Source organism: Trachemys scripta, chromosome 1 (assembly GCF_013100865.1).
Source record: "Trachemys scripta elegans isolate TJP31775 chromosome 1, CAS_Tse_1.0, whole genome shotgun sequence".
NCBI lineage: Eukaryota > Metazoa > Chordata > Testudines > Emydidae > Trachemys > Trachemys scripta.
The window spans coordinates 51643609-51660586 of NC_048298.1; the positions used below are offsets into that span (position 1 = coordinate 51643609).

Genomic DNA, 16978 nt, shown 5'->3' on the forward strand with positions numbered 1-16978 from the left:
GTGGGGGAGCCGGGCCGGGCCCGCGGGGCTGGGCCGGGCCCGCGGGGCTGGGAGCCGGGCCGGGGTCGGGGAGCCGGGAGCCGGGGGGTGCGCCGGGCCGCTGGGGGTGGTCGGCCAGGGCCCGAGCCGACCCAGGCTGGAGCCGCCGGGGGGCCAACCTGGGCCGCACCTCCTCCCCCCCACACCCCCCATTACCTGCTTCAGGCTTCCCGCGACTCAAATGTTCGCGGGAAGCAGGGGAGGGGGCGGAGACTTTGGGAGGGGGCAGAGTTGGGGCGGGGGCGGGGCTGGGGGCGGGGCCGGGGCCCCCGGGAGTGTCCTCCATTAAGAGGCACAAAATATGGTAACCCTATTCACTAAGCTTTATTATAAACTAAATTATCATTATACCTTCCTACTTCAAGCTCTTTGTGGATGCATTGTACTGACACTTACAAGGCAAGAATTCTGATTCTGTTTCTAAACACAGATTCCCAACTACCCATTACTGCAAAGTCACCTTCCCATTATAGCTTTGAAAAGGTTCCAGCTCTCTGGGAAATATATTTTATAATAACTTCTTTTAGCTCTTTCATAGTAGCTCTCTTCCATGACTGAAGAAAACTGACAACAAGACTATATTTACATCAGTTAGCTTGCATGATTACACCAGCATAAAAACGAAACAGCATAATACAGAAGTTTCAATAGCATTACACTGGTAGAAAACTGGGGGAACCACATGGTGAATCAGGCTCATTTTTACACCTTGGTTCTTCTTTAGAAGCCTATGATTTTGTTATTATCCTGGATTGCTCTTCTTTACAAATGTTATAAAATAATGTTAATGCATTCATTTCTCTTTTTTTCATTTTAGCCTTTAAAAGGTTTTCAGTCCAATGGACCTGGTCTTCAATACAAAGTCAGTTGGCGTCAGAAAGATGTTGGTGATGAGTGGACTTCTGTTATAGTTGCAAATGTTTCAAAATATATTGTATCTGGTACACCAACCTTTGTTCCATATGAGATAAAAGTACAGGCTTTAAATGACTTAGGATATGCACCAGAACCTGCAGAGGTGATTGGACATTCTGGGGAAGACTGTAAGTTTCTCAGACTGACTGACTTGTGCTAATTAAAAATATCCAAATACAAAGTCACAGATGGATTAAAAAAAGGCCATTGAAAATTTGTGGGAGGGAATTTTTCTCTCATGTAATAAATGAAAATTGTAAACTTCAAATCTTTGGAGGATAGTCAGAGGCTTCATAAACCTCAGCGGTATGAATATTGAGGCCCACTTCGACAAACAGTTTTAAATGAGCCAACAGTGTGACCCATTCCTTTATGAGTGTATTATCTGTTCATATAGTCTCTGATTATAATCTGGGATTCGTTGCATCTCTCTCCCACACAGTACCAATGGTTGCTCCAGGCAATGTGCAGGTGCACATTGTTAACAGCACATTAGCCAAGGTGCACTGGGACCCCGTTCCACTAAAAACTGTCCGAGGACACCTTCAAGGATACAGGGTAAGTAACGGTAGAAGCTTTTATATCCTCTTCTATCAAAATAAAATTCTCTTAATGTGTATATGTGTTTGGGAGGGAGGTAACTGCAATTTAAGATGAGTATTTTAGGTTTTTTATTATACCACAATTTTGGTTGATAATTTGTTGACATAATATACTTAAGACAAATATGTAAGGCAATTAACTTATTCCTGCATGGAATTTTGGTTAAAAATAATTATCACTGTGCAAAATCAATATAGCCCATATTACAAGGATTAAAATCTGATTATCTAAGTGTAGCGCCCTTCTCCACCTGGTTACCTCCTTTAATGCCAATCCGTTTACAGGTTTTGATGGACAGGTCTGTGTTCTTTTGGATCCCGCCACCCACTCAGCAGGGTGTATCTTCTTTCATTTTTTCCTATGAAATTATTTGACGGTGCCTCCACCCTCCTCGCTCCTTCCTGGCAGTGTCACCAGGGCAGAGTGGGAGGAAATTTCTAACTACAGAGTAATCCCCACTTACTTGCCAGATAGTTGGAGACTTCCAAGAAATAACACAAACACATGAAAATATATTCAACACAATAATTATATTAAACAAGAGACAAATACAACATAACAGGGTGAAACACTATTTTTAGGGTCACCGGTGCCCACACGGAAAATACCTGTGACTTGATGTAGCAAATGTAAAATTAGTGTCCCGTTGGTATGCGTACTTTGCTGGGGCCCTTGATGACCTATAACCACAAAATTCTTCTCTGCGGTGGTTTAGCAGTGTGGCTGACTGAATTCAGTACAGCCCAAAGGACTCTCAGGTGGGAGGAGGTGGTAAATCCCTTCACAGGTGTGATATGCAGCAGGTTATAAAATCCTCAAACCCTGACTCCCTGGCTTGAGGACACAGTTCAAGGAGTAGGGGGTCCCCAAAACAAACTCCCTGACTAACTAACTAAAAGATGGTGCATTCACAAACTCCATGAATGATCTTCAGGTTCGAAGATGACACTGGACCCCTCAGTCACTGCAGAGAGGCTGCTGTCTGCTGGCAGGGATCCTCCTCAGGCAGGAATCAGGCTGCGTCCATCCCAGGATTTCCCCTCACCACAAAGGGGTGCAGGGCTCAAGGTGTAGGTTATACAACTACACTAACATCCACACTCTAGCCAGCCTACACTAACATCCACACTGTAGCTAGCCCAGCCTCCAGTCACACACTCAGCAGGCAGCTTCCCTGGACTAACAGAGCAGAGCTGACCATGTGGTGACTGGTCTCACCTAGGGAGCCTGGCTGGGGAAATTTCCCAGCAAATGCTGCAAATTGGGAATCATCAGTGGGGAAAGAAAAACCCAGCTGAGGGATCTGCTGTCAGGTCCCTAGAGGCCTGTTCTCAGGGGGAACCCTGCATGCAGGCCTGGGTCTCACCAGCCAGTCCAGCACTTTTCCTGGTTGGCTCCAGACTGACTACAAAATGGCTTCTCCCTGGGAGGGCCTGTCACTCCCTATTGGTTGCTGGGCAGACTCTGAATCTGCCTTTGCTCCCCCTCCCTACCAGGGACAGTGTGCCTCTCCCTGAGCTGCCAGCAGACAGAGTCCCAGGAATCTAGGTAATCTCCTTGGGGGTTACAGGTTTCAGAGTGGGAGCTGTGTTAGTCTATCAGCAAAAAACAATGAGGAGTCCTTGTGGCACTTCAGAGACTAACAAATGTATTTGGGCATAAGCTTTCATGGGCTAGAACCCACTTCATCGGATGCATGGAGTGGAAAATACAGAAGCTGGTATAAATACATGAAAGGATGAGAGTTGCCTTACCAAGTGTGATATATGCCATCATGTGCCAGCAATGCCTCTCTGCCATGTATATTGGCCAAACCGGACAATCTCGACGCAAAAGAATAAATGGACACAAATCTGACATCAGGAATCATAACATTCAAAACCAGTAGGAGAACACTTCAATCTCTCTGGTTACTCAATAACAGACCTAAAAGTAGCAATTCTTCAACAAAAAAATCTTCTAAAACAGACTCCAACATAAAACTGCAGAACTGGAATTAATTTGCAAACTGGACACCATCAGATTAGGCCTGAATAAAGACTGGGAGTGGTTGGATCATTACAAAACCTAAACTTAATTTCCCCAATACTAATTTCCCCCTACTGTTACTCACACCTTCTTGTCAACTGTCTGAAATGAGCCACTCTCATTACCAATTGAAAAGTTATTTTTCTTTCTTTGTTATCCTGCTGTTGTTTGAATTGTCTCGTTCAACTGACCTCACACTTGGTAAGGCAACTCCCATCCTTTCATGTATTTGTCATCTGCGGCTCAGTAAAGGCTCAGTTTAAAAAGCGGGAATACAGGGAGTGGGGCGGAGGGGCTTCTGTGATAGTAGGCCTTGGAGCAGGGTGATGGTATGGAGGAGAACTGAAGAGGATCTGCGGGGAGCAGGGGAACTTCAGGTAGAGAGACACCAGGTTGCAGAAGGACACCAGGGAAATAGGCCCTGGATGGATCTTACATCTAGTTGGCACTCTCAAAAGAGTGGGAAAAGCCTGAGCAAAGTCCAGGAGGGTTGAAGAGTGTTAGCTAGAGAGGACAGACCCTAAGAGGAAGGGCTGTCACCAGCTAAAGACTGGGTCAGAAGACTCTCTGGTTTTTATGTGGGTTTTTTTGGACCTATGTACTACAGAAGGAGTCAGACTGTTACATGAATCAGTGGGAGGGTTAAGTCACTCCAAGAATTGCACAGTGTTGGAAGCTGTGTGGCACGTTGAAGACCCAGGATAGAAAACTGAAGCAGGGTGTCTCCAGCAGCGTGCCATAAGGGGTATTCTCAAAGACTGCATTCTGCAACAATCTGGAAGAAAATACAAAATCATTACTGGTAAAATTTACAGATGGCACAAAATAAATGGAGTGGCAGTAAGACTTTTGGATAACACTGCATTGCATGGTAATACTTCCCAATAGGCCTAGTCCAACTCCCTTTGAAATCAATGGAAAGCCTCACGTTGACTTCAGTGGGGGTTGGAGCAGGCCCAATCTGAATAACTACTTCACAAAGACAATGCACGTCAAATGTCATAGTTATTTGTATGGTTTATAAAGCAGTTAGTTACCTTTCGTGAGACAACAGCAAAGTCCTAAAGCCAAATTCAGGCCTTTCTGGAAAACAAAATGACTTCTAAATTAGGATTACTGCATGTATTTACTGGAACTGATTTCAAACCTTTTGGTCACTGGATGTGCAGCATTATATTAGGAATGCGTGCATGGCTCAATGGAGAAGGTGTGCCCAGCTGTCACATGACTGAGAGCCAGCCAGGGAATAGAAGGTCATGTGGGTAGCTGCAGTATGAAGCAGGTTACATCCAGCTCACCCGTGCACATTTGCAAAATGGCAAGTAGATCAGACCCCTAGTTAATACCATTGAGTGCAGTGAATCATTAAATACAAACACACACATTGTTTTAAGTGGTGCTGCTCCCCTTCTCCCCTATTACTTTAATTCATTTTCCTGGCTGAACTATAAATTATGTGAATAATACACTTCTATCCCGATATAACGCAACCCGATATAACACAAATTCGGATATAACGCGGTAAAGCAGCGCTCTGGGGGGGCGGGGCTGCGCACTCCGGTGGATCAAAGCAAGTTCGATATAACGTGGTTTCACCTATAACGTGGTAAGATTTTTTGGCTCCCGAGGACAGCGTTATATCGAGGTAGAGGTGTATAACATATTCTCTTTGAACTTTGCATTCCCCTACCAAATCACCTTTTCTTCACTGATCAGAGCTCTGGCACCTTGTATTGCAGAGCCAGCACAGTTTCCAGATGAATAGACCACCTATCTGATCTGTTCTTAGTAAGGTTGTTTTGCATCACCTGGTAGAATGTCTTCCAAGTTCATTTCAGTCAGAGATAATTTTCAGCCTGACTGCTGACATTCCCATACTAAAGTGCTTTCAGAAAAGTTTGTGACTTCAACATTTCTGAAAATTAACATGTCATGACTCAGCCCTGGTTTAGCTTTGATTCTACTACTACCAGCAGGAGTTCAAGCTAAACTGGTCAGGAGGGTGAAAATTACCAGCATTTTTCAACACTGAACCTGTGTGAAAGGCTCATGTGAACCAAAATATTAGTGTATCCTTGTTTGGGGTTTTTTTCTTCTTTTTACTCTAAATATTTTTATTTCATATCTTCCTCATAGCAGATTTTATAAAGCACTTGTAACTCTCCTTCTCTTGACCAATCTTTTTAGGTCACATTTGCCACATATTCTACATGCCATTGGCTCTCATTTCTTTCCTTTTCTGTTACCTAATAAACTTTGGATTTGTAAAAATGCTGCCAAGCTGTTCAGAACAGATGAAAAATCCAAACTGATTACAACCTTGCCATAGGCTAAACACTGATTGATTTACTCATTCTGATCATAATACTTTTGTAGGAGTACTACAGAACGGAAGAAGTTTCAAGGTGTTTCAAGAAATGCTGTTGCATGAATCTGGTCAACCAGGGTTCAGTTTGTTGTTTTCCTACCTCAAATTCTGCCAACTACGTCTGTTCAAAACTGAAGGGCATAGAGTTACCCTTTCTATTGAAAACCAGTAGAACCAATCTCTTTCCTTCAGAAGGAAGTCTCTTGCTCTTTTTATATTCTAAGTCTTCCCACAGTACCTTTTGCTGGAATAACAATATTATTACCTGCAAAGTAATAAAAACAAGTAGATCCTGTTATTACTATAATTGAAATCATTTACAGTTGATGTAATTGAAACTAAGATCAAGCTTGATAAACTTAAAATCCTGATAGCAATATATATAACCCGATCCCTGAAGGATAGCATGACACTAGCACCTTTAAGTTGACCCCCTAAATAATCTAAAACTAAAACAAATTAGAAGTCACAATGACAAGAATAAGATTCTTAACCAAAGGCACCTGGTATTGCATAACAGATTTCTTTGTCTAAATGGGCTTTCCAGGACTAACAAAGTCCATCATTTCATATTTTTAATGGGTAAAATCCTGGCTCCATTAAATTAAATGGGAATCTTGCCATTGACGTCACTGGAGCTAGGATTTTACCCCATAGACCTTATTCTAGTAATTTTAGTGTGGGATCACACTCACAGCCTAACAGTGGCCCTGCAAAATAAATGTTGATATATTTGAGGGTGATGTTCCTAGGATTAACACAAAATTTTAAGGGGGCAAATTTTAACACTCTCTGGAGATTGTTTTAAGGAGACTGAAAGGTAAAGTAAAAGGTGCCAAGGAGAATCTCAATAATTATGCCAGGGAAGCTCATCTTCATTCTGGGAAAGTCTGAAGCCTCTTATCAAGAGAAGAGTGACACAGCACTAAAACAAATATACTCTGAGGGGGATTAAACCATCACATTTATTAAGTCTGAAAACACCATTAGGTTAACTGAAATTTTTTGAGTAGTACTTAGCAGACACCAAAGAGTGTGCGTTGCTAGAGACACCCACCATACAGTGAAAATCTTGACCTTTTGCTGAGTAAATGAATAGAGGTGAATCTCCAGCTCTGTCAATCCAGTTCCTATCATGAGCACCCAGGAAAAACATGACAAGAATAAGAAAGGAGAAGCGCCTGAAGGAATTGGGGCTGAGGTATTCAAAACTGGGTTCATATTCACCAGAAAAGGACAGGGTAAGAGACTGAATTTGCTCAGCACCTCACCAGGTCAGTTTCAAGAGAGCACAATAGTTATTTGCCGTGTGTAACATTCTAAAATTTTGAAGGTGGATGTCAGAAATGCCCTCCCCAGCAGTCAACTGTGAAAGAAGGGGGGAGGGATAGCTCAGTGGTTTGAGCATTGGCCTGCTAACCCAGGGTTATGAGTTCAATCCTTGAGGGGGCCACTTAGGGATTTGGGGCAAAAATCAGTACTTGGTCCTACTAGTAAAGGCAGGGGGCTGGATTCGATGATTTTTCAGGGTCCCTTCCAGTTCTAGGAGATAGGTATAGCTCCATATTAAACTTCAAAAACAGACTCCAACGAGAGACTGCTGAGCTGGAATTGATATGCAAACTAGATACAATCAACTCAGGATTGAATAAGGACTGGGAATGGCTGAGCCATTACAAACATTGAATCTATCTCCCCTTGTAAGTATTCTCACACTTCTTATCAAACTGTCTGTACTGGGCTAGCTTGATTATCACTTCAAAAGTTTTTTTCTCTTACTTAATTGGCCTCTCAGAGTTGGTAAGACAACTCCCACCTGTTCACGCTCTCTGTATGTGTGTATATATATCTCCTCAATATATGTTCCACTCTATATGCATACGAAGAAGTGGGCTGTAGCCCACGAAAGCTTATGCTCTAATAAATTTGTTAGTCTCTAAGGTGCCACAAGTACTCCTGTTCTTTTTATAAGGAAAAAGTCCTTGTTTGACCATCTCTTAGATGGTATTAAAGATTATAATAACTGTCCTTTTGGGAATAAAAGAAGTTTTGGGGAAAAAGGAGCTGAGCTGGAGCTTTTGTTATTGCTGCTATTGTTAAAGTCCAATTCTGTTTCATAGAAGCAACCCAAGACAAACACACAGTGATGGGGCAAAGCCAGATGGCTATAGAAAAGTAGTGGGAGATAGATATATTAGCCCCAGGTTAAACAAATCCCTGGTACCAGGATAAGTAAATGGCAGCTGCTCCAGGTCAATTAAGACACCTGGAGCCAATTAAGAGCATTCCAGAAGGCAGGGAAGACAGCTAGGTTGATTGGGACACCTGAAGCCAATCAGGGGCTGGCTGAAACTAGTTAAAAGCCTCCCAGTTAGTCAGGTGGGCATGCATGTCAGGAGCTGTAGGAGGAAGTTTTGCTGTTAGAGAGACTGAGCAGTACATACCATATCAGGCACAAGGAAGGCCATGAGGTGAGGGTGAAGTGGAACTTGAGGAAGTGGGGGCTGCTGTGGGGAAGTAGCCCAGGGAATTGAACATGTCCTGTTCCTAAAAAGTCAGCTACCATAACTGATACAATTAGGGTCCCTGGGCTGAGACTGGGAGACAACAGAGACTGTGCAAGGGAGGACAGCTTCTCCTCACTTCCCTCACTGGCTTATGATGAAAATGGGTCAGTAGACTATGACCCTTGTCTCTAGAGAGAGAAGGGTTAAGTGGAGGGTCACAGTGAACCTCTGAGGCTAGCGAAATCCATCAGGAAACGCAGGACCCACGGAGACAAGGACAACACACAATAGGGAAGAGAAAAGAACAGCAAAGATAGAATATGCAGCTTATGTCTCTCGTGTTGACTCTCATTTGCATCCTCTTTGCTGGAGAACACAGGCACAATATGTGGTGTAACCAGCCACTCTGAGACCTGACAAACTTGTATCAGCATTGGGCTGTTTAGGCATTGCTTTTAGCTGTCTTTCTGGTCACAAGCTTATAGCAGTGTTGCAAAATATAGTCTTTGCTGGCTAAGAGATTCCCATTAGACAAAAAGCAATAGGAGAAGGATAGGAAAGAGAAGAAATAAGGTAGGGAAGTAAAAGGACAAACAAGGGACGAAGTAACAGTCTGACATCCCAGGTGGGTTCAGGATTCAGCCAAAACCAGTGGAGGTGGTGATGTCATCTGGGTCTCTCTCTCCAGCCTGGGCTGGTCAGAACATCTTTCAGGATCAGGATGACAAAGGCCCAAAAGTGTAACAGTAGATCCCAGGTCCCAGGAGCTGTAGGAGTAGCAGCCATGATGGTGAAGCTTACTCCTTTCCTTTTTTCATTCAGTAATTGTTGCATTTGCTTTGATTTTTCTCCCCTAAGTCTTTTTAAGGACACCAAAAGAGAGTGATGAGCAGACTAGCCTGTCCCCTCATTATTTTGTCCAGCAATTAAAGCTAGTTTCTGACATACCAATTTTGGTTATTTTTCAAGTAAATGCAGACGTATTCCAACTACGAGTGTGCGCGCCCCGTGTCTACTGGCCACCAATGTCTTACTGATACCAGTAGCCCCCTTGGGCTCAGTGGGAAGCTCCTTTGTCCAAGTCAAAACCAAGATTGCCTACTCGTGTGACTTTGGGGGCTGCAGATCAGCCGCAAGTCCAGACGCCCATGGTTCCCTTTCCTGTGGAGCCACCAGAGTTTCCCCATCTGGAGATGCTACCTCAGGAGCGACACATCTGTGGCTCAGCCAACAGCCTCGTCCTTGTCCCCAGACAATGCGGTGCTGCCTGGTTCATCCTCCCCTTCCCTCCTGGAGGGCTTCAAGGCATACCAGTACCTTTTACGCCGTGTGGCTGCATTCCTTGGTATTCAAGCAGAGTTTCTCCAGGAGAATACCCATAAACTCATGGGCATTTTCCAGCCCTCTGTCCCTGGAAGGGTGGCCCTTCCAATTAACGAGGCGGTCTTCGAGCCTGCGAGAGCTTTTTGGGGTACACTGACCTCAGTACCGCCAGTGGCCAAGCGTTTGGAGAAGTGCTGTTTTATGCCTGTTCGGGGATGCATGTGGTTCTGTTCCCATCTGGCCTAGAACTCCCTGGTGGTCATGGCGATGAATGACAGCCCAGCAGGGCAGATTCAAGTCCACTCCCAAGAACAGAGACTCTAAGCGCCTGGACCTTTTGGGAAGAAAGATATAGATCTCTTCTTCACTATAGATGAGGATCACAAACAAGCAAGCTTTGCTGGCTGAATATTACTTTCTTAATTAGCTATGGCCAAATTTGAGGAGCATTTGTCTTTGAGGGCTGCTTGGTGGCCAAAACATCTCTGCAGTCCACCCTTGATGTTGCAGACATTTCAGCCAGAGGCAATAACTATGAAGAGGACTTCCTGGCTCCAAAACTTGGGGATCGCTCTGGATATCCAGTAAGCGATTGAGGTCTTGCCTTTTGATGGCTGAACCTTGTTTTCAGACAAGACTGATGAAACCCTGCATTCCTTTAAGGATTGGAGGACTACTTTAAGGTATTTGGGGGTGTATGTGCCACCCTCACAGAGACTCCACTGAGGGACACATCATCAACAGCTGTACAGGCTGCAGCACCCGTTTGTGCAGCCCTTCCCCCTCGAAACAGCAAGATTACACCAGGAAGAGGGACAAGTCTCATAAGAGGAAGCACTCGGTCTTGAGTGCCCTCCTTTGGTGTATGCTAAGTAGACATTTTGACTTGTTGGACCAGAGCACTGTTCCAGTTGTTCTTCCTCCCTTGTCATCCCCCCATTCCTTTGGGGACATGCTGGCCCATTTTTACAATGCCTGGGTCTTGATTACCTCTGACAGCAGGGTCCTAGACACTGTCAGATCGGGCTGTGCCATCCAGTTCTTCTCCAAGCCCACTCGCCCTCCCCCTTCCCCATCCTTCTTCAGGGACCCCCTCTCATGAGCAGGTCAGCTCTCTGCTAGCATTGGGAGCGGTGGAGGAGGTTTGTCTCAGAACAACTGGTTCACTGCTCTAGACCTTCAAGATGCTTACTTTCATGTGACCATTCTGCCGAATCACAAGAAGTTTCTTCACTTCATGGTAGAAGACTGACAGTTTCAGTGCACAGTGCTTCCATTTGGCCTCTCTTCTCCACCCCCCCCCCCCAAGTCTTAACCAAATGCATGGCCATAGTCATGGAAGAAAATCCAAATCTTCCCCTACCTCAACGACTGGCTGCTGAAGGATGGCTCCAGAAGGGAGGTTCTTGCCCATATTGATATCATGCTATGTTTACTCAACCTCTTTGGACTCATTTAAAACACCGTGAAGTCAGCCTTTGCTCCCGCTCAGCAAACAGAGTTCATTGGGCCCTGCTAGATTCCACGAGGTTAAGGACATTTCTGCTGACCAGCCACTTCCAGGCAATTTGACAGATGTGTCTTGATCTGCAATCACAACCGTTTACAACAGTCGGCATGTGTCTGAGTATGTTGGGCCAGGTGGTACAACTCACCAGGTTGTGTGTTTGCCCTCGTCAGATGTGGCTCAGGATGGTTTACTGCCCTGCCCTGCATTCTCTGGACAGGTTGGTTCACCTTCCTCCATCATTCCTGGAGTCCCTGTGCTGGTGGGAGTCCCCATGCAATGTGTGCAAGGCATCCCCTTCACTTAGCCCTCTCCGACCAAGTCACCGGCTACCAACGCATCCCTTCTGGGTTGGGGGAGCATCTGGACTTGTTGAGGGTGCAGCCTCTGGTTGGGACAGGAGGTCTTGCTCCACATCAATGTGCTGGAGCTTTGGGCCATCTACAATATATGTCGTGCCTTCTGGGACCATATCAGATGTTCAGTGGTTCACATACTCACCGATGATATCACCACAACTTACTGTGTGAACAAACAAGGGGGAGCTCGCTCCAGATCACTCTGCCTGGAGGTGATCAACCTGTGCCAGTTCTACATTGAAGAAGAAATCACCCCAATAGATGTCTACTTACCAGGGATCCAGAACCACCTTGCATATCATCTCAGCAGGTTTTTCTCCCCGAGCTACAAATGGGCCCTGAAGGCGGAGGCCCTTTGGATGGTTTTCGCAATGTGGGGCATCGCCACGATCAACCTCTTTGCAGTGAGGGAAAACAGGAAGTGTCACCTATTCGCTCTTGAAGGGGCTCAGCCTGGGCTCCCTCTCTGATGCTTTGCACTACAGCTGGCAGTCAATGCTGCTGTACTCATTCCCCAGGTCATTGCCAAGCTCAAGGTGGATCGAGGCAGGCTCATCCTGATCGCCCCATCATGGCTGAGACAATGCTGATTTTGGGACCTCCTCACTCTGTCAGTTCAGCATTCCATGCCATTTCCTTTCTTTCCCAACCTCCTCACACAGGACTGCAGCTGCACCTTGCATCCAGCGATCAGCCTCTTGCACCTTATGGTGTGGCTGCTGCATGACTGAACAAGGAGGAAAAATGTTGCTTGGAGGTTGTCTAACAGGTCCTACTTAACAGTGGAAGCCTTCCACTAGAATAGTTTACTTGGCGAAGTGGAAGAGGTTTTCCATGTGGTCTTTGGCCCGTGGAGCCATCCAGCAGAGACTTCCATCCAGGACGTATTGGAGTACCTGCTACACCGTCAGGAATCTGGTTTAGCACTCAGTTCTCTAAGAGTGCACTTGGCAGCAATATTGGCATTTCATCCACCTCTCCAAGGATAATTGATTTTCTCCAATGCCATGGTGATGAGATTTCTGAAAGGACTTCTCCACCTGCATCATCCAGTACTAAAGCCAGTTGTGGGACCTGAACACAGTTTTAGCAGCTCTACTGGGGCCTCCATTCAAGTCCCTTGCTTCCTAGCCACTGCCTTTCCTGTCTCAGAAAACAGCATTCTTGATGGCCATTACCTCTGCCAGGAGGGTGGGTGAGTTGCTGGCCCTAATGCAGGGTCTCCTTACATGCAGTTCTCCAAGGATAAGGTTATGCTCTGTCCACATCCCAAGTTTGTGTGCCAGGTGGTGTCTCAGCTTCAATTGAACCAGGCGGTATATTTACCTGTATTTTTCCCCAAGCTGCATTCCTCCCCTGAGGAGCAATGCCTCCATACGTTAGATGTTAGATGCTGTCTAGCCTTTTATCTGACCAGGACCGAACAATTTTGTGCTTTGGCTGGCCTGTTTTGTATCCTATGTGGACTGCATGAAGGGACAAGCAATCTCTTTGCAGACCATCTCTAGATGGGTAATGTCTTGTATCAAGACTGCATATGAGATAGCATCAGCTACGCCTCCTCAACAGATATGGGCATGTTCGACGAGAGCACAGGCAATGTCAGTAGCATTACTCAATGACATTTCCATATTGGACATTTGTAGGTGGCCTCAGGGGCGTCCATACATACACTTACGGATCATTACGCGATCACTGCTTCTTCCAGAGCAGACACTAATGTCAGAAGAGCGGTCCTGTGATCCTTACTCAGATAGACTCAGAGCCCCACCTCCAGGTGGGGATACTGCTCACTGGTCACCTAGTTGAAATACACGTCTACATCTACTCGAAGAATAATAATTTGTTACTTACTGTAATTGGGTTCTTTGAGATGGGATGCAGATGTATATTCCACAACCCACCCTCCGTCCCCTGTGCTTCAGAGTCTTCCCTGGAGGTTCAGTGTGAAGGAACTGAGAGCGATTGAGGCAGTGCTGCCTTATATAGGGGAGGGACTGCGGATGCAAGGCGTGAGCACTGCCCCTTTACGGTTATTGGTAGGCAAAAGTCTCCAGCTCTGGCACATGGGGCGCGCACAGCTATTTGGAATACACGTCTCCATCACATCTCAAAGAACCACAGTTACAGACCCAGTAAGTAGCCATTTTTCATTGATTTCTGGTCCCACACGTGTCTTGTTTATCGGACATGATCTTAACAAAGTCTTGAGTAATATCAACAAGCCTTTTTGTTAAGGCTAATTCAGTCTGTCTTTCTCCTTTTTGCACCCGTTCCCATCAACATTTATTGTCATATGTGATTGGAACCATTTGTAAACTTTTGTCAGTGTTCCCACAGTTGGTTCACAATAAGGGTATATTTGTCGGGTGATTTATTACAACTTGGGGCTACTTTCTGCCACGTCTGCTGCCTTTCCATTGGCTGGACATGGGGGAATGGACTCACTGGTTAATTGTTATACTTAGTATAATATTGGTGCTGTTATTTAGGATGCTGCAGTCTGACTAATTACCCATTTTGGGATCAGGAAGGAATTTTTTCCTATTGGACCAAATTGGTAAGAGGGTCTGGTCTGGTGGGTTTCTTTGCCTTCCTTGCAACATCATGGAGGCTATAGCATTAAGACTTTAAAAGGCTTAACATTAGGAAAGTAAGACTGCTTAGCTTGCCTTGTGGCTGGTTTCCAATTTGGAAAAGGATAAAAGGGACCAGATCCCAGGGGTAAATGAGACCTGGGATTGTGGTGGTGGACCTTTCGCCGATTGGAAAAAGGGGAGACCTGAAGTCCTTCCTTGGGAGCCTCTTACCCCTCCATGTTGGGGAGGTGGAGAGGATTCAAAAATGAGCTGAGTCCTAGGGATGAGCCTAGTTATTAGATCTGTGGTGGGAGTTCTGAACACCACAATGTTAAATGCTTGGTATGAGTGCACGGGAGGCAGGGCACATTATGCCCCTCATCACTGTTAAATAAAATGGCTGTCTGCTTAAAATTCATCCCAAGTGTCTGTTCATTCACTTTCATGTATCTATCCCTTATTAAAGAGGGTTAAGCATTCAGAAGCAAGAGAACATGAATTGATGTGAAGAAAGAACAGCCTCTACAACAGCTCAAGGGGAAAGTTCCTTTTAAAAAAAAAATTTTTATGTAAAATGAACTGCAAAAGAAGCTTCATTGGTTATCCTCAGCCTGTCTCAGACTGAGACCCAGATCCTGCAGTGAGATGAAGGCAGGCAGACTCCTGCACCTGTGTGGATTTCGTTGCAGGACTGGATTGTAGGTCTCCTTTGATGATTTGCCTATCACTCCAGACTAGAACAATCCCTTGTGTCCTTCACACACAAACATGTCTGCAAGATTCTGAAAGTCACAGTCTGATCCTTGGTCTGCTTCTGGGACAGTGCAACTATGCACTGCCCCTTACATGGAGCTTGCTGAAAAGCCACTCTCTAGTCCTAAGTAACCACCTTTTAAAATGTAGTTAGGTATTCATGAAAAGAACCATAGCTACCAGTTTGCAAAACTGGAACACCAAAATACTCACTACAGTTTTTTTTTTTAATGCATAGATTTACTACTGGAAAGTACAGAGTTTATCTAAAAGAAGGCGGCGGCATGTGGAGAAAAAGATTCTGACATTCAGTGGAAACAAGACACATGGAATGTTGCCAGGACTGGAGCCTTATAGTTCTTACAAGCTGAATGTTAGAGTTGTTAATGGTAAAGGGGAAGGACCAGCAAGCCCTGACAAATTATTTAAGACTCCTGAAGGAGGTATGAAATGAGGAAATTAAGGTATAAAACTAAGCTTAGTAAGTTCAAAAATAGCATGTTGTAAGATTGTTCTTAAATTTTAAACTTTCTTGGGTAGTTGAAAGAAATAAAATTGAGGGTTTATATTAGGCACGATATTAAACATTATGTTTGTATGTACAAAAGTGAAAGCAAATGTAAGGGTGATACAGAAGTTATGCCATAGTATTTTATAAGACATTCTAGTGCCATATACTTAGCATTTACCATATATTCTTCTTACAAGTTCCTAGCGCACCTTCCTTTTTGAAGATTACTAATCCAACACTGGACTCTCTCACTTTGGAATGGGGTCCACCTACTCACCCAAATGGTGTTTTGATAGCGTATACACTAAAGTTTCAACCAAGTAAGTAAATAATGGTAAAATCAGAAACCTGTCTCAGACCACCTGCCTGCTGAATACTAATTTATATCCTTAATTCAGTAGTTTTTTTCACAATTTACAACAACTATGTGGTATACCTTCTATAAATTAAAAATAAATCATACCGAATCTTATATTTGTTAAAATATGGTAAAGGTTGATCTACATTGACAATGGTCGCAATTGGAAGAGTTCATCCTTTGGGCTACAACTGTGAGCTTTTTATTGATTTGTACTTCTCTACAATTAATTGATCCATGCTTCATCCCAAAATGCAAGTAAAAGATGATGTGTAACTGTCAGCTAAACAATAAACAAGTCATGGAATATCCTCTCAATCTAGACTGGAAAGCCACTAACCTGTCCTCCTTCAGATCTCCACTTCTACCATGATGTCTACAGTAAATAGCCAACTGATAATGGTTAGGCAGGTAGCTGGTGTTATCAAGATTTTGATTTTATTTACATCTTAGAACTAAACCCCTCAAAACTCCAAAAACTTTTGAATGAATCAAGTCCAACTAATTGTCCTTCCTCCTGCATTCCTTCCATTTATTTGTCTCATATACTTCAAATGTTTCTATCTTAAATTAGATGTTAAGTTCTTTGTGGCAGGAACCATTTCTTTATATGTACAATATGTCCTTGACCCTGACTTGGGCTCCTGGAAGCAATGTAATTCTTAGAAATGATAGCAGAAATACAGTATTGTTACTCTAATAAATACAGTTGAGCTCTCTGCTATGATCATGATAAATATCTGACATGTAGCATATATCATACACTTGGATCCTTTTATAAAACTTACTAACTGATTTTACATCGAATATATAGTAATCACTTCATCCACCACTGGAGATCAGAGAGCTCTGTGATAAAATGTAACAACAATGGTTCAACAGAACACAGTATCATTACACAACACTTCTGGGATAGAAAGTACTCTCCCCAGTTGACATGTGTGGGGAATGTAGGTAGGCAGAATATAATTTTGCAAAAATTGTCAGATTTATCATGACTACAAATGGTCTGGAATTGTTTCATATATTTTCTGAAAGACTGAGTCCCTAAGAGTCATCTTGTTTGTCTTTCAAGTACAGTTGAAAAGTAACGACCACTTTTACCATGTGCGTACAAACCAGATGGGA

At 44.2% G+C, this 16978-nt stretch overlaps 1 protein-coding gene across 1 annotated transcript in view; it reads left to right on the top strand.

The window, feature by feature from the left end:
- NRCAM (neuronal cell adhesion molecule) overlaps nt 1-16978 on the top strand; it is a gene marked incomplete in the record, with an annotated part of 187587 nt that overhangs the window by 124381 nt on the left and 46228 nt on the right. The window contains 4 exon segments of the mRNA XM_034769450.1: nt 857-1082; nt 1397-1512; nt 15220-15424; nt 15690-15812. Coding sequence (XP_034625341.1) covers nt 857-1082; nt 1397-1512; nt 15220-15424; nt 15690-15812 — 670 coding nt within the window.